Consider the following 27,062-nt stretch of genomic DNA (forward strand, 5'->3'; position numbering starts at 1 on the left):
TAATGATCGGTAGACAGTATTTCACAATGGACATTATCGACGATTGGTTTAACTCCCTTTAGACATTATTAAAGATTGGTATAGCTCCCTTTGGACTATTAATAATAATGATTGGTAAATAAATCCCTTCGGAGAATATTTCCGCACGAAGGAATTCCCCAACGAACGCACTTAAAAGCCGTGCGATTAAACTTAAGAGAGACGAAACGACAGAGAACGATTGAGAGATTTTATGCTATTCCTTTGACTTAATTTTATGATAAATTTTATTTACTTTTATTCTCTTTTTATGGTCGAAACAAAATGTTGAATAATAATTTTCATAAAAGTAAAGTCTGGAATTATTTTTTAAAAAACAATGACTCTACAATAACTTCGTGTAAATATAAAGATGCATTTACAAACGAAATTTGCAACAAAGAGCTAAAGTACAATAAAAATACCAGCTCAATGGCAAATCATTTGTATAGTAACTATCGAATTAACATTAAAGAGTCTAAACTTCTAAGTACAACTACTGGTCATCTATCTATCAAAGCTGCATTGCAAACTCTTACTCATATTGTTCAAGCTCGCAGAAATATAGAGATTTAGAAGAATCTATGTGTAACTTTATTCTTCAAACAGGCCAACCGCTGTCGATTGTTGACAACAAGCATTTTATCAAAATGCTAGATTTGTTTGATAGCAAGTACAAATTGCCGACTAGACAAAGGTTTTCGTATGAAATAGTGCCGCTTAAATTTGAATCATTTAAAATAAAGGTTATGCATCTTTTAAACGAAGCTGAATTTTGCCATCTAACAACAGATGGATGGACGTCACAAGCCTCGCACTCATACATCGGCGCCACTAAACATTTTGTTGATCAAAATTTTTGTTTGAAATCGATTCGCATTGCATTAAAGCACAGCCCAAAAGCTCATACTAGTCTATATTTAAAGGAGCAAATTGAATTAATTCTAAATGAATGGAAAATAAACGATAAAACACTTTCAACAAGTAGTGACACTGCTGCGAATATCAAACATTGTATAGAAGATCTAATGAATAAATTGTACATACCTTGTTTTTGTCACATATTAAATTTAGTTGTTAAAGATGTTCTTGTAAAAGAGAATGAGCAATCAACTGAAGAAAATGATTGCGTTTTCATAATTTTAAAGAAATGCAGGAAACTGGTTGGCTTATTTAAACATAGTAATAAACTTTCTGCTCAGCTAGTTAATTGTGTTAAATTAAGTAATATGAAAATTGACAATCCGGAAGATAAATGTTCAATTAAAAAATTAAAACAAGACGTACCTACTCGGTGGAATTCGACCTTTTTAATGCTGCAATCAATTTTTAAACTTAGTGACTCAATCAAAGACGTTTTAATTAAACCAGAGAACAAAGATAATAAAGAATTGTTGTTAAAAAGTTGGGAACTGGAAATCATTGGCGAGCTAATTGATTTATTAGAACCAATACATGATTTTACAAAAATTTTAAGCGGATCACAATATACCACTTGTTCAATTATATTACCAGCCGTTTATAAATTAACTGATTACTTTGCTAACTTTAAAAGTGAATCAAATAATCGTACAATTATGAATCTTGCCATTAAACTGAAAGAAAATTTTAATCGAAGATGTGAAGATTTTCTCAAAATTGAAAAGTTATACGCAGCTACATATTTAGATCCTCGATTTCGTACTTTTAAATTTATATCGAACAAAACAGCGAAAATTGCTTGTATTAAAAAAGCTCATTCTTTAGTTGTTCAATTGAGCCATGAATTACAGCTCACACCGACAAGTCTTCAGTTGTCTAGCCAAGAGTCGTCATCTAGTCAAGGAATTCCATCAAAAAAAAGAAAAATACTGTTATGCGATGAAACAGTGTCGTCAAAAGATTTGTTATCAGTGGACGGCGAAATCATCAATTATATAAATATGAATATAAAAGTATCGGAAAATTCATGTCCCCTTGCATTTTATAAAAATAATTTAGGTCAATTTCCCGTTTTGTCAAAGGTAGCGAAGATGCTTTTTTGCATAACTGCTTCATCAACGCCTTCAGAAGAGTTATTTTTAAGTGCTGCCGAAATCATCACAGAACGGCGAAATAGACTTAAACAAGATTTAGCTGAAAAATGTGTCTTGTTGAGCCAAGACATATAAAATGCCAATCTTTGTTTTTTTTTCTTCTTTACTTTGTGATTGTAATTTCCGTTTTATTTTGCTTGTTAACTCGATTTTAATTCATCTAGTAGATTAGAAGAATTAAAATCGAACAAAAAAATGCTTTTGTTATAACACCATGTATTATTATTGACAGTATTACATACCACCAAGGTTTTTTGTTTACTTTCTTAAAGTTCTATTTGTTTCATACCATCTAAAAAGTAAATTGTCAAGCAACATTTAAGTATATGAGTATAATAAAATTTTTTATTCAAGTATTTCGACTAAATCGACTTTTAGTCGACTAAGTCGATTTTAAAAATGTATTAGTCGATTTTAGTCGACTTTAAAAAATACAAAAATCAATTTAGTCGACAGTCGAATAATTTCAAAGTCGTAACAACACTACTATAAAGCGTTGCTAACTTATTGGCACTATTAACATTATCAGCAAACAACCAGTTTTTTCGGTTCTGTCGCATATATTGCCACAGATAAATAGAACTGGTAAATTAGGCATAAAAAGTAGAAAAGATGCCGTTTAGTATATCACCTAAATTACTGAAATATTTCAAAGGATTCAGCTCATCACCGGAGATAATAATGCTATTGGTGTATATGAAATGTAGATTTTCATTAAGCTATCGAGACTTGGAAGAGATGGCGAGCATTAGGGGAGCTAAAATAGATCATGCTAGACTACAAAGGTGGGTTATAAGGTTTGTACCTATTATCGATAAGGCAGTAAGGTAACGTAAAAAGCCGGTAGGTAATAGCTGGAGAATGGATTAAACTCATATTAAGCTCAATGGGTCTTGGATCTATTTATATAGAGCAGTTGATTTAGCCGGTAATACTATAGAATTCTTGCTAAGAAAGCGCAGAGATGCAGTTGCGGCTAAGGCATTCTTTCGTAAGGCTTTTAAGCATAATGATCATCCTAAAAAAGTGGTTATTGATAAAAGCGGTAGTAATATTTCTGCTCTTAATGCCATTAACAAAGGGCTTGCTAAAGATAAGAAAATTGAAGTACTTCAGGTGAAATATCTGAATGATATTGTAGAGCAGGACCATAGGTTTATTAAGAAACGAACTAAACCGATGCTTGGTTTTAAGAGTTTTCGTTCAGCTAAAATTACTATAACCGGTATTGAAAATATTCGTATGATCCAAAAAGGTCAATTAGTCCGATCTAATAATAGTCTTTCTATTTTCGAAAACTTTAAAATGTTAATGGCGTCCAAAATCCTAGTTTGCTACGAAAATTTGCATAACCCAAATATATGCGACAGAACCCTTTTAAGGAATAGCAAAATATGTTTACTATTATTGCTTAGTGCGTAACAGTTGTTACAATTGACAAGTTTTCTTTTTTATTAATTCAAAAGTTAAGCTCTTAATTAGTATTTTAATGCTAGTGTGTTTTAATATATTCATAACATAGAGGTTATAGATTATGTCTAAAACTGCAACAGTGCAATTGCAAGAAGATAAGGTTCGTATTTTGCTGAGCCAAGCTGCTAGCAGATATTTTGGACAGAAGATTGTAGATATACATTCTACCAAAACAGAATCTTTAAGGACAGAGGTAGAAATATTACGAGAAACTATTAAAGCAATTATCCCTGAGATTATTTTAACTAGAGAACCAGAACTGTTCTTAGTGTTTATGCTTGATTCTGAGAATGGATATGGCTATATGATTAGTTTCCAAAATAATTATTATCAGGCTAGGGATAAAAGCACCAGTCAACCGGAACATATTATAGGGCAAATGCTGGACTATTTTGATGGTACTATTATTTTAAAGGGTATAATTAGGCACAACTACATTACAAGCGAAGAAGAAAATAATAATGCAACGATTTTAGTCAAGAGTGAAGAAATCAATAAAGATTACTTTAGATTAGAAGAGTTAGGTTTTGATAAGGTTTTCGTTAAGAACTATAACTTACATAAAGAGCTATTACTAACTAGGACAGAGAAGCTTTCACTCATCAGGGACTTATTGCTCGAAATACAACCGAGTAGTATTAAAGATTTGGCTTCTTTAAAGCAATGGATTCATAAACAGCCTGTGACAACAACTCGTATTGGTAATCAAACAATAAGTACAAACTTTTCTGATGTTGTAGCTAAGATTCCTTCAAATTATATCCAAGGTGATAAAACTCTACTGCATATAGCATCTGAAAAAGCAGATGTTGAACTATTAACTTTATTGCTTAAATGTGGCGTAAATGTAAATCAGCAGCTTGATATAGATGGTATGAAGAAAACAGCATTACAGCTTGTTTACGAGAAAATAAGGGATATAGAATTGATTAGTAATCAACAACCTAGTTTAGAGCAAGATGTTATAAACAAACCTTTATATTATGAGGCAGCTGACTTACTTGTAGATTATGGTGCTAATTTAAGCGCAGTTAGTAAGTTTCAAAAATACTTAATGACAGATAAGCTCGTCATCAAAACAACAACAAATATTGCTGTTAATTATGCTAATTTAGTAGTCCAAGATATGACTAAAGGACTTATTTTAGAACAACAACGTATAGATCAACTAAAAGGTCGTTTGCAAGAGATTCCTAGCAGCTGGTGGAAATATTGGGAAGATGAAGCTGTAAATGATGGTATTTTTTCCAAAATGGCTCAACACCAAGCTGAAAGACTACTTAAGTTACGACAACCACAAAGTACTACCAAAACTGAAGATGAAGCATCTTTGGCACAAAATATTCTTCCGACTATAACTCAAATCTATGAAATATTTTGTAAATTTCTGCAAAGTCAGGTGAAAATCACTTTAGATGGGACTATAGCTGCTGCAAGCAATGTAATGGCTATAAATATACATTCTAAGCCACTATTGCATAGTGCAGTTACCCATATCCCATATGTAGGTAGTTTAGTAACAAGTTTGTTAGAAAATTTTGCAACAACACAGCAATTGATAACACTTAAAGAAAAAGCAAGTCATATTATTAATAATAAGCAGCAGGATAAAATAATAGCAGATTATTGCTGTCGTGTGACAGAATTTTGCCAACTTGAACTATTAGAATCATTATCAGATTCTAATAGTTCTGACTCAATCTTTATAAAGCTCAGTCAAATGGTACAAAAAGTAAAAGTTATATTGCACCATAAAAGAATTGACGAGCAGATTAAAGGTCATTGGGAAGCAATTGCAACTGAGTATGTAGTAAAGTTTATTGCTTATTTAAGAGATACTCAGTTGGATTATAATACTGCTAACAATATAGGGATAAAAGCAGCAAATGCAGTGATTCCTATGTGGTTCAGTAACAAAGTGTCAATGATAACAGAAGTGCAGATAGAACAAACTGAGACAAGAAATATAAATGCAACAAATGAAAAGCTAGATTTGTTTATGGCTGAAAAATTAGCCTATATTGCACATTTAACTTATGTAAAAACTTGCGAGAAGATTACATGGGTAATAGAGGAACTATACAATTATAATGAAAATGCCTATTATATAGTAGAAAATGAATCGAAGAATCTAAGAGTATTGTTAATCCAAGACGAACAAAAGCTTATAATCTCATTTCGTGGTACTGCTAATTTAGCTAATTGGCTTACTGACGCTAAAATAACTAAAGCAAAAATGAAGATACAAGATAAAACTCTTTATGTACATAGTGGATTTAAGGATGCAATTGATGAATTATGGAATGTACAAAGGAAGAGTAACAAGCAAGGCGGAAGGCAATTAACTAGTGAAGGAATTTTAACGACGATTATAAGAGAGTATTTGGATTCACATCCTGATTCTAAAATATATCTTACAGGTCATTCTTTAGGAGGAGCATTAGCTGCAGTTTATTACTTAAAATTAATTGCAATGGGAGTGATTATAGAATCAATGGATTTGCGGTCGATCTTCAGAAAGATTAGTCTTTATACATATGCAGCACCCAAATGGTGTAGCCACCAAAGTTTAGAGGTTGCAGGGCAATTTTTTAGTGATAATTATTATAGAATAACAAAAGTTACTGATATAGTACCAAGGATGCCGCAAGAGTCTTCTGGTTTTGCTCATCTAGGTTCGGAATATAATATAAAACTTCAAGAATCTATATTAAGTCAAACAACTTCTGGTCCTAATTATCCTTCCGTAGCACAGGTAGAAATAGTCTTAAATACTAATAGTAGTCAAGGTCTAAGTACTATATTAGTAGATAGTGTTTTCAACACAGCTAAGAATTTACCTAGATTATTAGTGATTTCTGGTACGAGCTGGATAAGTGAAGTGGTAGCTGATGGATTGTTAAAAGCTCATAGTATGGATTTGTATAGCAGAGAGCTTGCCTTATATCAAGCAGTGACAAAAGAGTCAACCTGGCATCCTAGCAATATCAATGAAACTATAATAACCTCTTAAGCAAGCGATGAAGATTTCATAGAGATCACTACAGAAGAAGAACATACCAAGGAACAACCATTAGTAGAGCCGCTCATTACTCAGCAAATAAATACTATCGATAATTTAAATAATGCAAAACATAGTGTGGAAGAAATAAACAAAATTATAGCAGATTTATTTTTAAAAGAAAAACAAGAAAGCAAGACTGCGGAAGTTACAGGCTTAAAGTCAGAAATGCCTGAAACTAAAGAACAAAAAAGTGAACAATTGCAAGTTAGCACCGATGTTTTAAAAAACCCTGATCTAGCTACAACTACCTCCCCAGCAAATGCAGTATCTGCTAAACCTATTAAAGAAACACCACCACCTAAAGATATATTTGAAGCTGCAAGGTTAGGAAATATTAAAGCTATATTAAAATTTTTAAAGAAAGGAACAGATATCAATAAAAAAGATACAGACTTCTATCAGCAGACTGCTCTACATCATGCAGTAGATAATAATAAAATTGAGGCTGCTAAACTATTAATTAGCAGAGGGGCAAATATCAGAAGTAGTTCTATTCATTTTCATAAGACTCCAGCATCTGTAGCAGCAGAAAGGGGTTATACAGACTTATTATTTATGCTTATAGAAAAAGGAATAGGCATAAATGAGGTGATAAACTGTGATGGTACGGCCCTGATGATAGCCGTAAGTAATAAAAATATTAAAATTATCGATGAATTAATTAGTAAAAAAGCAGACGTAAATATAGGTGATTCAAGTGGCGTTACAGCGTTACACTGTGCAGCAGCTCGTGGCCATAATGATATTATAGTAAAGTTAATTAAGGAAAAAGGTAATATAAACGCTAAAAATAAAGACAAGGAAACCCCTCTACATTATGCAACTGAAGCTGGTCACAATGACACAACTTTATTATTAATTAACAATAACGCTGATTTAAACGCAATAAACGATAAGGGCAAAACTCCTATGCATTACGCTTCAGCAAAGGCAAATGTTGAAGTCGTAGAAGCGTTAATTGATAAAGGAGCTAAGGTCAATGCACAAGATACATCTGGTAATACGCCTATTAGTTATGCAGCACTAAATCAAAAATTTGGGCATGATATAATTCAGCTACTTGTGAATAACCAGGCAGTTATAAGAGACACGGCCCTAATAAATGCAATTAAAGCAGGTAATACAGAAGCTGCATTATGTTTAATCAAAAATGGAGCAAATGTAAATGCAAAAGATAAATTAGGCAATACCGTATTAATATGGGCAACATGGGAAAGGAACGTACAAGTAGTTGAGGCTTTGTTAGTTAAATCAGCTGATGTAAATATTACAAACAAATATGGTGATACGGCATTATTGTGGGCAGAATATGCTAGGCATAAGGAAGTTATAGAAATGTTATCAGAAAAAACAGATAAAAAACTTGCTCAGGAACAATATATTACTAATTTCTCTAAAACAACAGCACTCAATTATGTATTATCTTTATTAGACATTAGAGATCAACTAGATCATCAACGGGATATTAGGTCTTTACAAGTTCACATGTTCTCCCCAGCTAGTTATCGAGATGGTAATTCAGCACTGCATATAGCTGCAGCCTTTGGTCATAAAGCTCAAGTAGAGTATTTATTATCTCAAGGCAGTGACCCAAACATAAAAAATGAGAGAAATATCTCGCCCATATGTTTTGCAGCTTTATTTGGTGAAAAAGAGATAGTGGAGTTATTTTTAGATCTAGGCTGTAATCCAGATGGAGAAGAAACTATATCTGCCTCTGGGCGAAGGAGAAATGCATCGGCGTTACATTTTTCCGTATTAGGTGTAAATCTAGAAATAGTTGAGCTATTGATCAACAGTGGAGCTAACCCAAATATTCATATCGGAATGTTTATTCCTACACCTCTTACTATTGCAGTAGATAGGGATGTACTCACTACTAGTAACTATTTTTATTTTTTACTAGGTCATATAGTAGATCGTGGTCAAAAAATTTTAAGCGCGGGATATGAAGGAAATTTAGAAATAGTCAAAGTATTACTTAAGTGTCCTAACATCGATATAAGCCAAGCATTGAATCAACTTAAATATTCTCGTAAAGAAATAAAAGAGTTACTGCATGCAAAGAGAGAGGGGAAAGATATAAGCAAGCTTATTGCTAAAGATAATACAACAATACAATTAAATGAATTTCTAAAAAAATCTTTATGGAATGAGTCTATTGAATTTTTGGATAAGTTGCTTCTTTCTGAGAAGGCAGAAGCAGTGAAAAAGTTTTTCGAAATATTGAAATTACTAGTTATCGTATCTTCAGATAATCATTTAGCTAATAACCAAGATAAATTCTTAGAGGTTAGTAAAGCGTTAGGCAACGTGAAGCTTGCTCCTGATGATAAATTAGCACCAATTATATCTTATATACAGGTTCTCTTACTAATAAAACTAGGAGAAGATATTGAAAGTTATAAATTATTGATAATGTTAGTAACACAGCATGGTTATTTGCTGGAACCGCATTTACGACTCGCTGAGTTACATTATAAAGCAGGTAAACTCTCTCAAGCTCAAAAAGAATTAGATTTGATAATACCTCAAGCATTTAAATTGGGTTACGAGGATAAATTAGCATTAGAGAAACTTAGAGAGGTTATAGATCCTGAGGTATATATAAGTACTGTTAAAGAGAAATTACTTAAATATTCTGATCTCCGAGAAGGACTCATCGAAGCTTTACAATTATTATTACCAACTAGCTCTATTGATGAGACCCAAGTGACCTTAGCGTTGAATCTGCCGTTCAAACTACAGGCTCAAGAGTTTAACGTAGCCTATCTGCTGCTTGATATTGAAGCATTAATACCAAATAAATATAGTATAGTGGGAGCAAAAAAAGTATCAGAGCGAACTACTTCTGTAAAAATGGCTAGTAAGAATATCACGTCTACTCATCAAATGTTTGCACCAATTAACTTAAAAATTAAAGAAGTAGAAGCTTTGACAAAAGATACACTTAGTGAATTAAGTCAGCTCTTAAAAACATTAAAAATGCACGCAGCAGAAAGCAAAAGTAGCTACGAAGGTAGTTACAAACACGTGCTCGCAATACTTCATAGTTTAGATAGTTCAAAACAACTAAAGCTGAGCTTTAGTGGAGTTAGTATATATAATATTAATACAGTCGAACATATGTTGAAGAAACTAGATAATGCAAGTCAAACAGAAGTCGCTTTAAGGGAAAATATATTAGATACGATCAAAGTCTTAGCACAGCAAGCAGCAATAATACAATATTACCAACAATATATTATTACTTTCTGTGAAAAATATGGGGATAATTATAAAAATAATGATCCTGAGTTTAGAGATAGAAGTTGGGGTCTGGATGAAACAAAATATATACTCAAAATAGCCCAAATAGTTGAAGCAAATCATCCTACTCCTAGAGTTAGTTCATTCGTGCCTACTCATGACCTTGTTGAGGTAATTGTAGAAGGTGAATCATATGAAGATAAATATTTGTGGGGATATGATGATGCACAGACTAGCATATATAAAAAATTATCCATTAATCCTCCTAAAAGTGAAGTGACTTTTGGTAAGCACCCAGTGATACTATATGGTAATGTTCATTATAAGTATTATCCATATGCTCCTGGCATTGAATTTGTTGTAAATAGCTTAAATAAAATATTGCTAGATGAGATATCTATGCCTACTAGATTAATAAAGTTAGTAGGCAGAAGCATGGGTAATTATGGGGAAGTTGCATATTATCAAGCGTCACCGACTATTATCGGGCAAAATCTGCATGATCTATTAACAAAGCCTTCTTATCTTAAATTCATTGACTTGAAAGCATTTTCAGCACTGTTTATTTCCTCGTTACTAACAGGTAGTGGTGATGCTAAGCCTGATAATTATATAGCAAGGTTTATAAAAAATGAAAGTGGCCAGATATTAAACATTAAACTTATGAGCATTGATAATGATATCAGCTTTTGTAAAGGTCGGTTAGGTTTTAAGATGCTTAGCAGTGGTAAAGGTAAACTTCATTCTGATATGCTAAACATCTTATTTTTCTTTCCCCAAATGGATATGCCAGTAGATAGTGAAATATTAAAACTGCTAACTGAGACGATATTTAAGCCAGAAACAATTATATCAGAATGGTTAAAAGAACTTTATGAACAAAATGAAAGATACAAAAAACTTGAAGAAATAGGATTTACTGCACATGATTTAATGGAATTAAAACTGCCAATCACTCTACCTAAAGGTAGTATTATAGAAATATATAATAGAATTACAAAAATTATAGAGTTATTAAATTCCGATCCGCTTGTGACACATAGCGCAATATTAAAGAAATTTTATCCAGCAATGAGTTTATATTATGAAGAAAAACGAGTTGAAAATTTCGTAGACTCAATAAAAAGCTTATATATGGATACAGTAGAAGATGAAATATTAAGGAGGCAGTTAGCGGACGATGATAAACAAACTAGTAGAGCAGCATGGAACACTGTTTCTACGTTTAAGATGCTAGATAAAGATAGTTTTAGTAATAAATTTAATTGCTCGCCAGAAGAGTTAGCTGAAGAATTTATAGCATCTATAGATTTTCAAAAGTTTAAGCGAGGGGAAAATACTATTTGTCGCATTTTGATTGAAAATCTAAGGTTTATAAAAATATGGAAATTACATAATCTGAATGAAGAACAGTTCGCAATAATACTTAGAGATAAAGACCAGAATAGTGAAATAAATATTGAATTATTTAAGAATAAAAAAATAATATTAATTAACCCGCTTCACAACTTAGAGAAGTTGGCATTATTTCAAAAAGCAGCCAAAGCAAGCATTGAAATATCAATCATAAAAGAAGTTATCACTATTATTGAAGAAGAACCCTTGCACCAAAACAAACTGATACAATTTCAGAGCTATGTGGGTGGAGCACCTAGCTTAATTCCGTTAGAGCCAAAAAAGGCTATAAAAGTTGTATTGGAGCTAATATCTGGACCTAAAGCACATAAGGATATCGTTGATATAGTAGGGGCAGTTAGACAAGTTGAACAAAATTTATCCATGGCAACGGTACAAGAGTTAGAACTAATTAAGCAGGATGAGACTTTAATTGAAAATTTTAGTAAAATATTACTGGATAGAAGGATTTTATCTGAAATAGCAACTATTTTGGTAAGGAAAAATATTCTACAGAATTTTGAAATATCTACTCTTACTAATGACACATTGTTACATTACTTACTAAATAATGAATATGCTGCAAGCTATTCTAGTTTAATAAAAGTCTTAATAGAACAAAACAAAGACAATCTACAAGTTGTAAATAGTCATCAGCATAATATATTGGATATAGCTTATAATTCTGCTAGGATTACTGGTAAATATGAGCTTATGACGCTACTAATCAATAAAGGAGGAAAGTTAACCAGTGTAGTAGATAGAGAAATAGAGTTAATCGGTGAAGCCTCTTTGAGATACGGTATAAAAGCAACAGCACAAGAATTATATGCAAGAAAATATGACCACACAAAGACTGATATGTATAAACATACTTTGCTTGAAAATATTGCTAAAGAGGGAAATGAATATCTATTCATTCAAGCTATTGATAGTATAGAACAACGAGATAACCCAGTAAGTTTATTAGATAGTTCATTATTAAATAAAGTCTGGGAACTAGCTCAAATTGGAAGGAACCCTTATATTCTTGAAGAGATAAGTACGCGGCTTAACTTGACACAAAAAATGTTACATGATATCAATAGAGTACATATTTTAGCATTGGAGACCCAGTCTCCTGAAGACCAACCAATTAAAGTTTTATCTCAGCTATATTATCTAGTAGGCTGGCCCATCAGCATCAAGGAGGCTATAAAAGGAGTTAATGTTAATAAAACCAACGCTTATGGTAATACCTTGCTCTATGAGCTAATCAAGTTAGATTCGTCTGCGTACTGGACAGCAGGCCTTGAAAAAGAAGAAGCTGTACGAAATTTATTAAATCAGCCTGATTTAAACCCTAATACGACAGCTAGAGAAAATTTGTGGACACCGCTGCATTTAGCTACCAGCTCAAATCAGCCTGGTATCGTTAAACTGTTAATTCAGCTACCTAAAACTGAGATTTTTATTAAAGATAAATTTAATAAAACGCCGCTTACAATAGTGATGGCAAATACAGAAAATAAAAGCACAGAGTTTATAGGCAATCCCTATCAAGACGATAGTTATAGGGAGATTAAGGAGGTATTCCGTAGTAGAGTATTTTGTAGTGAAGATCTAGATCAGTTTATTGAGATCGCAGTACAATATAAAGAAGCAAGGCAATATATTAAAGGCACAATATTAAAAGACAAACTCTCAGATAGCCGTGTAGCTCTAGATGAATTTGATGCTGATTCTATACTAAACATAGCTGTACAATCTGTACAAAACAGAGCTTTATTTAGTCTGAATTTATCTTTCAGCACTGACTCACAAATATTAGGGCATTCCGATGATGCAGCAACATAAAGTCCACCTAATGGAGCCTAAATGGAGACCATTCAAATTTGCTAAAAAATATGCCTAGCTTTTTTTAAAGTACATCTTAAAGATGTAAGCCCGATGATCTGGCGTAGATTTCTAGTTCAAAGCAATAGAACTCTCAAAGTTTTAGCACAATTAAAAATAGGTAATACATTAGTAATCTTTTCTATTGATCGATTAGGTCAAAGCTTAAAAGATTTAATAAGTATAATTAGTTACCTTCAAGAAAAGTTAGTAAATTTCTACAGCATTAAAGAACAAATGGATACAAACACAGATAGTGGCATGTTAATGTTTAATATGATGGGATCAATTGCAGAATTTGAAAGAAAATTAATTAACCGAAGAATTTATGATGGTACAACAAGAGCCAAGGAACTAGGAAAATATAAAGGACGCACATATTCTGTAGAAAAAGATATTCGCAAAGAGTACATCCAAATGATGCAAAGTGGTAAATACACCGTAGCATATCTCGCCAGAATGGCTAAAATTTCAAGACAAACACTCTATTATTGGAAAATGGATTTTGAGGCTGCAAATTGAAAATAAGAAAATTTGCCCCTGGTTTTGGATGGTCTCCTATCAATTACTATCAACTAGGGATGGCATTTTTACTTATTTTGATGTAAAAAAAAAAATTACTTTTAAAAAAAAATTACTTTACATAACTTCGATTAAATCATGAAATATATTTACATTTTAAAGTAATTCATTTTTTAAAAAATAACATTATATTACATATAAAATTACTTACATAAAGTTAATTTTAAAAATGCGTAACTTTTGAAAAACTTATTAAGAATGCGTTATTTTTTTATTGCAAGTAAAAGTAGTTTACATAAAAGAGTTATTTACTTTTTGTAAATTACTTTTAAAAGTGAGCCGCGTGAAAGTAATTTACTTTAAAAAGTAATTTAGATTTATACTTATACAAATAGTTTGTATCGAAATGTAATTTACTTTTTACATGTAAAAGTAAATTATTTTTGAAAGTGATCTTAAGTAAATGTAAGATTTAAAAAAAGTCATATTTACTTTAAAAAGTTAGAGAATTCTGCATCGTAATATGAAATTACTTTTATGCGTAAAAGTAACAAAAATTAATACAGGCAACTTAAATAAAAACTATTTGAAAGAAAATTTAGTTACCATTACAAGTAAATGTAAATTTTTATCATTGAAATACTATACTTTACTTAGTAAGTAAGTAAATAGTAATTTATTTTATTTACTTTTATCAAGTAACAAAGTCATTTTATGTTGTTTTAACATACTGATTGGTAAGAAAAACAGCGTATTAAGGAGAATTGCCTACTTCTGGGTACTTCTGGGTTATAATGTTAGGAATTATTCTGCATGTATGCGGGCCGTTTTCGTGGAGGGGTTTTGTAATTTGTAAATAAGTTTTTGTAATTTTTAAATTAGGGGCAAGTTTAATAAACACGGTGGGTTGCTTCCTATCCATGCCAATCCTTGACTACGTCACTTTTCCGACGGAGCGCACTTTTTCGAAAACTTCCTTTATATTGCGCTTTTTGATTAAACATTCTTTTTTATGGTGATATAACGCATCAGCGCTAATAATCCCTTCTGTTTGCAAATGCTAAAATGTTTAGGAACTACATAAATAATATATTAAAAAAAAACAAACAACTGATAGTTAAAAAAAACGCTATAATGTGTTAAAGTAATCGCACAATTTTTTTGCTTTGTCAAATCGCCGAACCCCGCATTGGCATTTTTAAAAGACATATTTCATAATAAAATGTATATAATTTCTTCCACAAAATCATTATATAAAAATATGAAATACAAACTACATAAGTGAAATATAAAAATTATGAAAAATATAAAATACAAACTATATAAGCGAATTACTTCCATTCTGAGTTACATTAAATATCAAGTTTTATAGTAAGTTTAATCATATCTTCTCTTTAAGGAGCATTGAATAACGTAAGTTTCTTGAGCTCATGTTACATCTTTCTTTTCGATGAATAAAGTTAGCAACACTGAATGAGGATTCTGGCCCTACCGAACTAGCAGGCGAAGTACAAACCACTCTTGCTTTAGAGGCTAACATTGGAATATCTTTTTCATATTTGTACCAAAATTCATCAAATTTCCAATTTTTTTGCTTTAAAGCGTAATTGAAAAAAGACAACTCTTCTTTGATATTTCGTTTTGATTGTGTTTTTTCTATGCATAGATTGACACCGCACAATGTTGCAAGTTTAGCGAATCCATTTTTGTGGTTCACAGACTGTTCAGGTGAATCTTGAAGTTCGAATCGAACATCTGAAACTGTCTCTTCTAAAAATGAAAATGAGTAATAATATTTGTCAATATGTAAATCTTTTTACAAAAGTACTTTAAAAAATTATTTACATAAGTTTAAATATATTTAAATTTAAAAACAAATAATATTTTATAACTAACCATTTCTCGGCTTATTTTGGTCATTTTGCAAACAAGTGTTTACAAACGTTGACCTTCGAGGATATTGTCATTGTATTCGAAAATGTTTTCAACAGTTTACTTTCTGCTTCCTGATATTCTTTTTCTGTAAGACACTCGTTAGTTCTCGGATCAAAGAAACATGCCAGTAAAGTTTGTAACTTTTGTTTTGGAGATATCTTTTCAATAAAGTATACCTTCATAAACTTGAGAAGACTGCTTCGTAACCTGTTTTCTCTCTTGATCAAAGAAGACGATAGCGATAGAAAACATTTAGCTGAAGATTCATTTTCAAGAAAGTTCATTAACGTATTTTGGTTAAATTTGGCCGACGAAAGTGTTGGAAAATTTCTAGTAGAGAGAGGTTTAGTTGCTTCAAAGAATGGCGCAAGATTATAGTGTAAAATTTCTAGGAACTTCCAATCTTCTGATAACAGATTTAGTTTCTTGAGTTTACTAACTTATTTTTCTGTTAACCCATTGACAGTACCAGGACCTATAGTAATTTTATTATAAACATTTTTAGCTTTAATTATCTTACTAATCATTAAAAAAGTTCCAACGTACATGAAAATCTGACGATAAGTTATTTATTTTTAGCCCCTCTTTCTTAACCTCATCAAAAACAAATGATTGCAATATTGAAGACCTTTTAACAAGAGCTAAAGTTTTTCTAAACCTAAATAAAATGATGGATGAAAGTTAAATAACTGATTAACAGTTTCATCTGTAGATGCTTCTTCCTCCTCGCTACTTTTATCATCATCCGAGCTCACGTTTTCCGTTTCAAAAGTACACGCATTTTCTACTTGTTTACATCGTGCATTTCAAGCTGTTCGTCCGACAATATATTTTTATTAGACTCGATATCGCTTTCATTGTAGTTATTGTAATAAATAAGGTCCTCTTCGATATCTGATGTGCCATCTAATAAGCTCTGTGATGGTTCGGCCCACAACTTTATTCCATGATTTAAAACGAGATTTAAGTTATGACAAATGCATGAAAGCCGTAAAGCTATAGATCCCATCGCCTTTTTAATGTCTTCAGCGTTGTCTGTTGTTATTGAAATAACTTTAGTATCAACTTCAAGTTTAGTGATTTCTTTTTGCGCGAATGCTGTAAGTCTACTACTTAATTTTCTTCCGTAAAATCTACGAAAGCAAACTATATTTGATTTGTATTTAAATTTCTTTGTTAAATAATGCGCTGTTGTGCAAAGCCAATAGGATCCAACCCTATTTTTCCACAAATCGGTTGCTAGAGCAATTGGGTAACTGACTTAAGTTTAGCTCTAAGATTGTTCTTGTATTGATAGTATTGCTTTCTCAATCGCTTTTCTATTGTCTTTCGATGAGGCGGTTTGTAAAGTGGGGCAAGAATGTTTAGAAGGCGTTGCATACCAGCTTTATGAAAATCGTTAAAAGGACGGCCATCTTGAATAATGCAATTTATTACGGCTTCATCTATTTCATCTTTTTTCTGCATCCCAACTAATTTATCTTGAACGAGTTATTTTTTTTGAGAATCGTAAAGGTACTCAGATTTTTTATGAACATGGAAAATATGTTTTCGCAGATTTGGTTCAGGCCCACACACAAGGTTTCCATTCTCCAGGCACATCAAACAAACATACTTATTTGTGTTGGCAACAAATGAAAATAGGGTCTTAATAGGCAATGCTTTTATTTTACAGACTGATTTTATAACTTGATCATCGTCGGTATCAGAGTTCGAACCTACAGCACAAGCAATAGTTTATAAAAATATATTTCAAGTATCAACGCAAATTAAAGACTGATACAAATACATGACTGTACAGCAAGTAATTATTCTGGGTCATTTAATTTCTTTGACCTTTCTGTTTTCATTCACAAGTTCATCTTAATATTTAAATAAAATTTACAAACATACCTGAATATGTAATATTGTCACCAGATAGACGTCTTGCTTCAACAGTTGGCGTGTTTGTTTCAGATAAAGACAAACATTTCTGGCGATGTATGTTGATAAAGTCTTGCATTCCAAATAAAGGTCTTTTAGATAATTTTCTTTTTTTTTTCTTTTTTTCCAGTCATTGTTGTCAAAAAAATTAAACAAAATTAATATGGTGCTTGCCTTGTTCACGAGAAGTCTCAGATTCATATCGTAAATAAAGACCCTGATAGTAATTTAATTTAATTAGTTTCCTCAATCATTTTTATGTCTTTGAAGTCCCATACAGAATAGTTGGATTTATGGAACATAAGGTAATTAAACGATCGAAAACGAGTTTGTAACATAATTAAAGAAAAAGTAGAACATGTGAAAAAATTTTGATATTTGAAGTTCGCCGAAACCGAATAAGTAAAAAGTTGTCAAAGCAGATGTTTTTCGCTCACTAAATTGGTTGTCAAAAAATTATTTTTTTCTACGCGCCAACAAAACATGATATATACATACATATATATATATATACCTTTACATAAAAAGTCTTCAACTTTATAATCGTAATTTCGTTACGGAAAGAGCACGAACGTTCAACGGCGTTACAGATTTAATAATTTCAATATCTTTTTACCTGTGAATATGATAAAAATGTTGAAGCGGTTTTTAATGACGATATTTGAGGGATATTTTTGGAAAACTATCCGGTATAAATGAACAAGAAAATTTGTAAAAGGAGATTTTTTGGAGAAAGAACTATTAAAATTTTGTCGATATGATAATAGTTATCTCTCCAAAAAATTTATTTATGTGGCGAGAAAGCTAAAATGCTGGCCAGTTTTAATGGCCTTATTATAATCTGTTTTTATATGCCCTTACTATATTTAGTGTCCCTCCTTAATTTTTGAATAATAAAAACATTTATACATAAAACCTTAAAAAAAACTACTTATAAATTTGCCTTTCAAAGAATCTCTTCTTCCTAAACGGGTGTCTCCCAGGGTAAATGCGTTTTCTCCTTACTACTACCCAGACAACACATAGGCATCGGGCCGATATCGGCGCGACGTCCACATTCGATCGGCTTAAGATGTAATTTTTATATCTTTTTGATGGGCGGCTGCTCATCGGCAGGACGTAAACAAAAATGTCAAAAAGGCATCGGCGCGACGTCCGTATTTGATTGACTAAAGATGTAATTTTTACATCTTTTTGACGGGCGGCTGCTCATCGGTAGAACGTAAACAAAAACGTGAAAATTACATCGGCACGACGTCTGCATTTTGGTTCATATGTAATTTTTACATATTTTGGATAAAATACAAAACGAAATAATAAAATTTAACAGTTTTTAGTAATATTTTTAGTAACATAATAACATCGAATAATAAAATAAAAATATAACTGACAATATAGTAAAACATTACCATAATTACGCGTCCAATAAAATAAAAAGTTAAGCAATAAAGAAGTTAAGTATGTACAAAAAAAAAAACGTATGCTTATAAACAAAACAAAAAAACTTTTTGAAAAACGAAATAATAAAATTATAACATTTTTTTAGTAACAATTGCTAAAAGGCTTCTGCATTAGTTTTGGCTTCGGCTCTTTTTTTACGACCTCCACCTCTATCCGATGAAACACGAAGCCACGTTTTTATAGCCGACTCAATTTCAGCATTTTTGGCATCTTTTGTCATGGTATTTGCACGAACGGAATCTGTACAATATACAAATTTATGCAAATATACTTTAATCACCTCATATTCAACACAAACAACATATACTACTAAAATCACTAATTAAACATATACTATTAAAATCACTAATCAAACATATACTACTAAAATCACACTGTGTTCAATCAAAATTTACTTTAATAATACTTAGCGCAATACAAAAACTCCTTTAAAAGATTAAGAATCGGTCACAAATCAGCATACGCCATTTGGCATATTGTGTATGCACAAAATGTGTGGAACTTTTGTTATGTATAGTATAATGCTTAACTCAATATAACCAAACAATTTCATGCAATGTTTCTAAAAAATATAACTGTTATGCAACAATGCATAATAGTTGAGGAAACTTCCACTTTTAGTAAATCATGTTTAATTTTATATCAATTTACACTATATGCAAACCAGTCTAACGTCAAAGATACTCTTTTACAAGCAGTAATAACAAAAAATATCAATTAACTCAAATAATAGGATTAGAAGTGTTTACTAACCACAAACAATGTCCTTAATATGAAGGGCTGAAAAGGCGTGTTTGTTTCCATGGCCCATGAAATTAAATTTGTTAGCCAATTCATCAGCCATGACCATTTTCATAACTCTTCTGACAGTTTCCTTCACTGTAGCACCTCCCTGAAGACCCAGATGTTGAGTCTAAAGAAATTATATAATTTAAACTTACACTAGAACTTTTAAAAGTTTGTCACTATATTACAAAACTTACTAATTGTAACTTGTCTAGTGCGGATAGTCTCAATTTTTTTTCAAAACTTTGCATTTGTTCGAATGTTTGCAATGGCAAATTTAAATTTTCGGGCAACTTTGAATTAACTCCCTGAACTTGTAAATCAAGATGCTTCAAAATCACATTTTGTTGCTGTGAAAGATATTGAATTTGAGCCTTTATATCATCATTCTGCTTTTTAACTTCCACAAGCAACTTAATTACATCACCTATAAATTATAACCATCAATTACAAATTATAGATTTTTATCATCCTAATAATGGTATTTTTTAAAATTAAATTTTATAGTCAAAAATATTTTAATTAACTAAATAACAAATTTAAATTTAATAAAACCAGATTTATTTCCTAACTACTTCTACTACTTAACTAATTTAATTGATCCTCGATATTTTATCACACATTATTATTTATTACAAGTGTTAATACAAGTTTTTTGAATAAACTTTATAAACAACATATAAATTACCATAAACTGCCTGTTCAGTGCGTGGTAGATAATTTGTAGTTTCCGATTGAGGTGTTCTAAAATCACTTGAAATTTTAGAAATAAAATCTTGTGGCTCTTTTTCATCATTATATGATTTCTGATTCACTATTTCGTGGCTATTGTAACTAGATTCCATAGAATTCAAATGCATAGTTGAGTTATGCATTATTTGTGTATCTGCAGAATGGAATCTTGCGGTATTAAAAGGTGGTTTATGTCGTAAAACAGGTTGTTCAGGTGCTAAAGTTGATGCCATACGAGATTCAAACTGACAATTGTTCTGATAAGATGACTGATCAGATGCATATCTAAGGGGTGGTTGAGGGGGCAGTAAAAGCTTTTTAGTATCGGGTTTATTTTTCAAAATACATTTATTAGACATCTGAAAATCAAAATTATCAAAATTATCTTTATTAGTCTTTGGTTTCTTTCTTGACGTTACTTGACCAACATCAATGCTTAAGCCTACGTTATTCATATTCATATATCGAGTATTTATATCAACATCATCTTCATTAGGAAAATCATCATGTGACATTAGCTGTGAATACACTATTTAATTGTAAATAACATTGCCACAAAATACTCACAACAGCTAAGTAGATGTAACAATGGCTTTTGCAATAAATTTAAATTGATAAAAAAAAGTAGACAAGTATACTAACCATATACTCCAAGACACTTGACAGTAAACTGTAACCAATCTGTTTCAGGTATTTGCAATGACTTGACTGCCTTTACAATCATATGAATAGGTGTAGATTTAGGAGGCCAAGCACAACATGTTCGGTCCTGTGAAAGCCAAAACAATGGCACAGCATCTACCTCTTCTCCGTTGCTTGTTTGAAAAACGACTACTGCATACTAATAAAATACATTTACATTACATCATTCTTCATATATTAAAATACATCAGTTAAAACTAAGAAAATACATCAAGTAATGACTAAAAAAAACTTAAAAAAATAAGAAATGATAAAATTAAAAAAAACAGAGGTATAAATTTAACAAACCTTAAACATTTTCCAGATGGCTTCAATAATAAATGGATGAACTAATGAAATTAATATTTATTTCAACCAAGGTCATAAACACAGTCTTGGTCAATTATAAAACTCACTTACTTTTTACTTACTAGTATGCAGCAAAAAAAAATTTGTAATGTAATTTATGCAAAACTAGTATATTTAAACACTACAAAAAAACAATTAATATAATCAGAAATAATTATAGCAGAGAAATGTAAAAGTTTGTAATACATGTGTACAAGTGAAATATTTTCAAAATATAAGTAAGATGGATAAAAAATAAAAATTTTTTTTAAATTATGCATTGTTATTGGTCATCAAAGTTGTTAATTCTTTTTAAAAACATGCCTTTAGGAACTCCAGAGCACCATAAAGGTGCTTTTAAGATCCAAAATGGTTGATTATGTCTTGGTTTAGATAAGGAAAATAATTCACAACATAATATAACAACCTCTAATTATGAACCAAAAGGAAAACATGCTAATATATTACATATTCATAAAAGTAAAGTGTATACACAAAAAAGTGTATACTTATACATTCATTTATATTTATAATAAAAAATTAAAATAAAATTGGTCAGACAGCATTAATGTTACATATACAAAAAAGTGTATTTTCTAATATTACAACTAAATTATCAGTTGTACAACCTTTTATGAGTCTAATAAAAAATTGTGTGTAAAAAAGGAATAATAACATATGAATTGTTTCCATAAGGCAAACATACACATTTTTGATAAAAATCATCACTGTTAATAGTTTCATAAGAACCACAAGGATTGGAAACATGTAAGACATTTAAAGTAGATGATGGCAAAGGTGATATATAGAAATCCTGACTAAGTTTGAAAAGTTCAACAATTACTTTATATTTAAACTGGTCCACACTCAATATGTTGCGTACCAAACATGGCTGTCCGTTTAACTTTAAAAAGCAATTGTTCCCTGGAGATGTTGACAAAACTAATCCATTTGGAAGACTGAGTTTACAATATTGTTTTAAACAACTTACACCAAAAGGCACTGGTCCAATATTGTGTTCTTTTTGTGGTGTATAAAGTTTTTTATTGACAGGCAACAAAGTTTTTTTACTATTTCGTCTCTCCTCTAAACGCCTCTCAACCTGTTTTAAAATAAATGATGGCTTGCGAACAAGTTTTTTTAGAGTACCTAGCTTATTTTCAAATGGAAAAGCAGAAAAGTTATCTAAAGGGCCAAAGTTCTTTACATCATCAGCCAAATGAATTAAACAATGAACATTGTATACAAGCATGCCTGTACCATATAAAACTTTCATATTTTCTACACATACAATAAGAAGTTGTTTTGCATAATCTAAATACTGCCTACAAAATTGTGGACTTGCTAGAATAGAAATTGCTACAGACAAAAATAAAAAATTTTCATACAAATTTGTTGGTAAAACGTCACACAGTACAACGGGACCAGTATAAAGAAGAAACTGTCTCAGTTCAGTTGCCTTCCACCTCATAAGTTCAGACACAGATCTAGGCTTTCTGGCAAACTCTGTAGGCATGTGAGCAGCACACCCCACCAATAAGGAAGAGAGTAATGTAATTTGCTGAGCTGAGCACCTAACACTTTTAGGACCCTTTAACCAACAAAGCAAAAGTCTTCGAACAACTCCTAGACACACTAAATGCATGTAATCAAGGGGAAAACCTGATACCATGCCAATCGGTAATGCACTCAGTGGTGAAAGCCCTAAATGATGATCTTCGTCTACTTGCCTGTCAAACTGATCATCAGTTCTCAATGGTGCATTTAATTCCTGAAATATAACCTTTCCATTCCATTTTCCTTCTACTCTGCATTTATCACACCCAAAGTATCCACTATGCGATTTTATACATTTGATCATAGCTCGAGCAGGGGCATCACATACAAAACTATGCAAAGCAATTTCATAATGTTCACCTGCAATTAACAATCCATGGCTGACTAACTTCTTACAGTCTATTACAAACTGTTCAAAATAATCAGTTAAATTTACTGGTTTGCTATTACCACTATATATGCCTACAACAAAAGGCTTCTTTTTTTCACTCTGTCTTACGATGCATAAAATAGGCCACAAACAAGAGCTACTACTCTTAAATAAAGGAAGACCATCAATACTAAATTGCAATTCAAGTTTGTTGCATTGTGTAAGTTCCCCACTTCTATATAAATCCTCAATTCCATATTGGATACCTAAATGCAAATACTCTCCTCCACTTCTAAGAGCAACAACAGAACTATTTCGTGGTGTGTGCAAAAGAGTACGAGCATCTAATGGCAATTCATTGTGATAATTGTTTAGCAGTTTTAACAGAGCAGTTAGAGCAATACTTTTAATGTCAAATAATACAGCCCAACTACTGAGTTGTTCAATTAATGAATGTTCAATATCATTAACTTCTTTAATAGTTTCTGCGTTACTGTCATTAACTACATTATAATAGGTATTATTATCACATATATCAAAATCAATGTCAAACTCCCTTGTCTTATATTCACCAATGTTTAAAAAATTACTATCATTATTATTATTAATATTGTCTGCAACACAGCAACTTTCATTAGAAATACTTATCGTATTTATTGTATTAGCAGATATACTATTTTTATCATCCATTGCAACAAATAAAATATTATTTGCAAGTTTTTTAACATGTCGAGCACGTGTCCAATAAGATTCAGTTTTTACTTTTTCCATTTTATATCTTCTTTTTTATTATATATTATATTAATATTGTATAAAAGAAAGAAATATTTCAAAATTATTGTTTATTTGTTTGACAATTACTTTATATATATATAAATATATATATATATATATATATATATATATATATATATATATATATATATATATATATATATATATATATATATATATATATATATATACAATAACAATAATAATAATAATATTATTATTATTATTATTATTATTATTAACAATAATAGTAACAATAATAATAAGTACAAAAAAACTTAATTGTGGATTTTATAACTTTTAGAAATTTTTAGAACTTTAAATCAAATTTAATCCAAAAATATAAAAACATGTTTAGTAAAAAATATACAAACGTGTTTTAAAATACGCAAAATCATTTTTTTTTAACAAACGATAAACAAATGTGTTTTGTTTAATGTAATTTATTTCAGCTAAAAATATACAAATGAATTTATTTCTGCTAAAATATACAAACGTGGGTTTAGAAAACCTCAAATATATGAAATGCGTCATTATGAGCGCACATGAGCATTGTTATGATCGTCATTAGTATCGTTAGGTTTGCGCACAGTAAACATTCAAATTGCAGATAATTTTACTATACTTTCGCAGACATCAAGCCGAAGTCTTTAAGCGACGGAACATTAGTAAATTTATTTTGCATATCGGGCGAACATCGGCCCGATGAAGTAAAACGATGCCGATCTACAGCTGATATAAAAGACATCGGCAAGACGTCGGGCCGATGTACGTGTGTTATCTGTGTATGTTTAGGCTATTTCTAAATTGGTTTAACAAAGAAACCCGAGAACCCCACCCAAATTTCTCCCCGACAAAAAATTCCCCTGGAAAAAATCCCCCCTCTCCCAAAAATAAAAGTAAAAGAAAAAAAAAATTCAAACTTTTGTTTAAATTAAAAGATTGCCTCCCCCAACTCCTAACCGTCAGTTGTTTTGTGTACTATTTCGTGCACGTTCTCCCTAACAATCAGTCGATGTATATGTACACTCCGCTGCACAAATTCCAAAAAAGTTTGTCGATAAAACAAAAATAAAAAAACAACAAATAAATTTAAAAATTTACACATTAAAAGCGGTATCAGGAAAAAAGCTCATACAAAGATAAAATGATAGTAAAGCGTATCTAAGTATATAAAAAAAAACTATTTAAGCATTTTTCCTGGGAGGCATTTTTTAGGAGGATATTTTTCTTGATACCGTCTGAATTCCATACGTTCCGTCATTGAAAATTTTCAAAAAGAGAACTGTTCCGGCCTAAGACTAGTAAAATATTTCCATGTTGGCCAGGAATTGAACTTTTTTTTTAACCAGGGTCTAACAATGGTTTCAAAGCAAATGCGAAATTGTTCCGGCGCTAGGAATGGTTTTAATTGCCAATATAATCATGGATCGGAGTCGGTTATTGATATTTTAAAGGTGCACAGGGAAAAAAAAGTCTAAATCTGTTTAGACCAGTTGTTGCCCCAAATTAAATTAACTATGCTTTACTGCAAGTTTTGTTTCACTGCATTTTACTCTCTCATAAAAAATCCTTTCAAAGAAAATGTTGACCAAAAGTAAATTTACTTACTTTTTAAGTATAGATTACTTTTAATTGTAACTAAAAGTTATTTAAAATGTAAGTTTAAGTAATCAAAACTAATTTTATATAATTTACTTTTAATAGCCATTTCATTTTAGTTATAAAATAACACATGTCTACTTAGGAAAACTAATTATATATGCAAATTTTATTTACATTTGATTGCATGTAACTTTTTTATAATGTATTTTAAAAATGCTTTTTTTTTTTACAATTACTGTAATATAATTTTTTTAAAAATAAATTCTTTTTAAATGTAAAAGTAAGTTACATTTCGAGGTAAAATTATATTATGTAATGCAGTTTTAAAAAAGTAATTAACTTTTAAATGTAAAAGTAAATTACTTTTCCATGTAACTCAATTTTAAATGTAAATGTAAATTACTTTTTTATATAATCTACTTACATATAACTTACATTTGAAAGTAAATTCACCTTTCTTTACAAAATAAAAATTGTTTTAGAAAAGTAAATTACTTTTAAAAGTAAATTTAAGTTTTTTTTGAACGCTTACAATTACATACGCAATTTACTTTTTCATAAAGGCTTACTTACTTGAGTAAGTAAAAAAAAAGTAAGTAAAAGTGCCATCCCTATTCCTTCTCGTTTGATGTTAAATCTAAATTAGGAAATACCCAAAAATAAACTATTATAAATTCTTGACAGTTATAGAGATTGGATGTAGAGAAATTGGTCAAGTTGTCCAATTATGATGAATAAAGCTATGCGATTGCAATATAGTCATACAATGTAGTTTAATTACCAATTCTGTTAAATTCAATATATAGAAAATCACGAGAGAAAAAGTTTGTAAATTATCACAAAAAATGGCTTACTAAGTTCAATCCTTTCAGGTTCTGTCGTAGTTGCGTTCGGAAAACTTTGTATTTTATTTGACGAAGACGGCACTGGATGGATATCTTTTTTCATGATCATATTTTACTATTTTCCACAATTCCTGTGCGTGCTGATACTGCTTTTGTTTTTCAAGTGTTGAATATGCTTTTTTATATAACTCAAGGAGTTGAAGATACTTTTTCTCGTTCCCAACAAATTCGTTCGACATCTTGGAAATAAGCAGTTTTTTTTTGTTGAAACGTATTCAGTTATTTGAATGGAAAGATAAAAGTTTTTGTTTATTTGGAAATAAACGATTTAATCATAAGATTCAGTGTCCTTAATAGTGATCGACCGGAACAGA

General features: G+C 30.7%; 4 protein-coding genes and 2 pseudogenes across 4 annotated transcripts; 3 read left to right on the forward strand and 3 right to left on the reverse strand.

Annotated features, from left to right (window-relative positions):
• The first annotated feature begins 668 nt into the window (after nt 1-668).
• Nucleotides 669-2,168, forward strand: LOC149893700 (E3 SUMO-protein ligase ZBED1-like). The gene has a single exon (XM_090073106.1). The coding sequence runs from the start codon at nt 669-671 to the stop codon at nt 2,166-2,168; it is 1,500 nt and encodes a 499-aa protein (XP_089929232.1).
• A 1,361-nt stretch (nt 2,169-3,529) lies between these two features.
• On the forward strand, nt 3,530-6,760 carry LOC149893701 (uncharacterized). The gene has a single exon (XM_090094777.1). The coding sequence runs from the start codon at nt 3,628-3,630 to the stop codon at nt 6,577-6,579; it is 2,952 nt and encodes a 983-aa protein (XP_089950903.1). The 5' UTR covers nt 3,530-3,627; the 3' UTR covers nt 6,580-6,760.
• A 35-nt stretch (nt 6,761-6,795) lies between these two features.
• Nucleotides 6,796-13,836, forward strand: LOC149893702 (uncharacterized). The gene has a single exon (XM_090094763.1). The coding sequence runs from the start codon at nt 6,796-6,798 to the stop codon at nt 13,108-13,110; it is 6,315 nt and encodes a 2,104-aa protein (XP_089950889.1). The 3' UTR covers nt 13,111-13,836.
• Nucleotides 13,837-15,052: 1,216 nt separating this feature from the next.
• Nucleotides 15,053-16,133, reverse strand: LOC149893703 (uncharacterized; annotated as a pseudogene).
• A 114-nt stretch (nt 16,134-16,247) lies between these two features.
• Nucleotides 16,248-17,659, reverse strand: LOC149893704 (uncharacterized; annotated as a pseudogene).
• A 1,192-nt stretch (nt 17,660-18,851) lies between these two features.
• LOC149893705 (uncharacterized) lies at nt 18,852-21,621 on the reverse strand. Its single transcript, XM_090076741.1, has 5 exons — nt 21,499-21,621; nt 20,465-21,349; nt 19,974-20,203; nt 19,744-19,903; nt 18,852-19,230 (listed from the first exon to the last, which is right to left on the reverse strand). The coding sequence occupies exons 2-5, from the start codon at nt 21,021-21,023 to the stop codon at nt 19,085-19,087; spliced, it is 1,095 nt and encodes a 364-aa protein (XP_089932867.1). The 5' UTR covers nt 21,024-21,349; nt 21,499-21,621; the 3' UTR covers nt 18,852-19,084.
• Nucleotides 21,622-27,062: the final 5,441 nt, after the last annotated feature.

This window comes from Hydra viridissima, unplaced genomic scaffold, assembly GCF_058129835.1.
Source record: "Hydra viridissima isolate aposymbiotic clone 2 unplaced genomic scaffold, HvirCarnegie_v1 scaffold_1, whole genome shotgun sequence".
Classification (NCBI taxonomy): domain Eukaryota; kingdom Metazoa; phylum Cnidaria; class Hydrozoa; order Anthoathecata; family Hydridae; genus Hydra; species Hydra viridissima.

What these genes read in the sequence shown, in the direction of transcription:
- LOC149893700 (XM_090073106.1), top strand. Translation starts at nt 669, where the DNA reads ATGCTAGATTTGTTTGATAGCAAGTACAAATTGCCGACTAGACAAAGG.
- LOC149893701 (XM_090094777.1), top strand. Translation starts at nt 3,628, where the DNA reads ATGTCTAAAACTGCAACAGTGCAATTGCAAGAAGATAAGGTTCGTATT.
- LOC149893702 (XM_090094763.1), top strand. Translation starts at nt 6,796, where the DNA reads ATGCCTGAAACTAAAGAACAAAAAAGTGAACAATTGCAAGTTAGCACC.
- LOC149893705 (XM_090076741.1), bottom strand. Translation starts at nt 21,023, where the DNA reads ATGTCACATGATGATTTTCCTAATGAAGATGATGTTGATATAAATACT. An exon ending in CACTAGACAAGTTACAATTA is followed by an intron (nt 19,904 to 19,973) that starts GTAAGTTTTGTA and finishes TAATTTCTTTAG; the next exon opens with ACTCAACATCTGGGTCTTCA. An exon ending in TATTAAGGACATTGTTTGTG is followed by an intron (nt 19,231 to 19,743) that starts GTTAGTAAACAC and finishes TATATTGTACAG; the next exon opens with ATTCCGTTCGTGCAAATACC.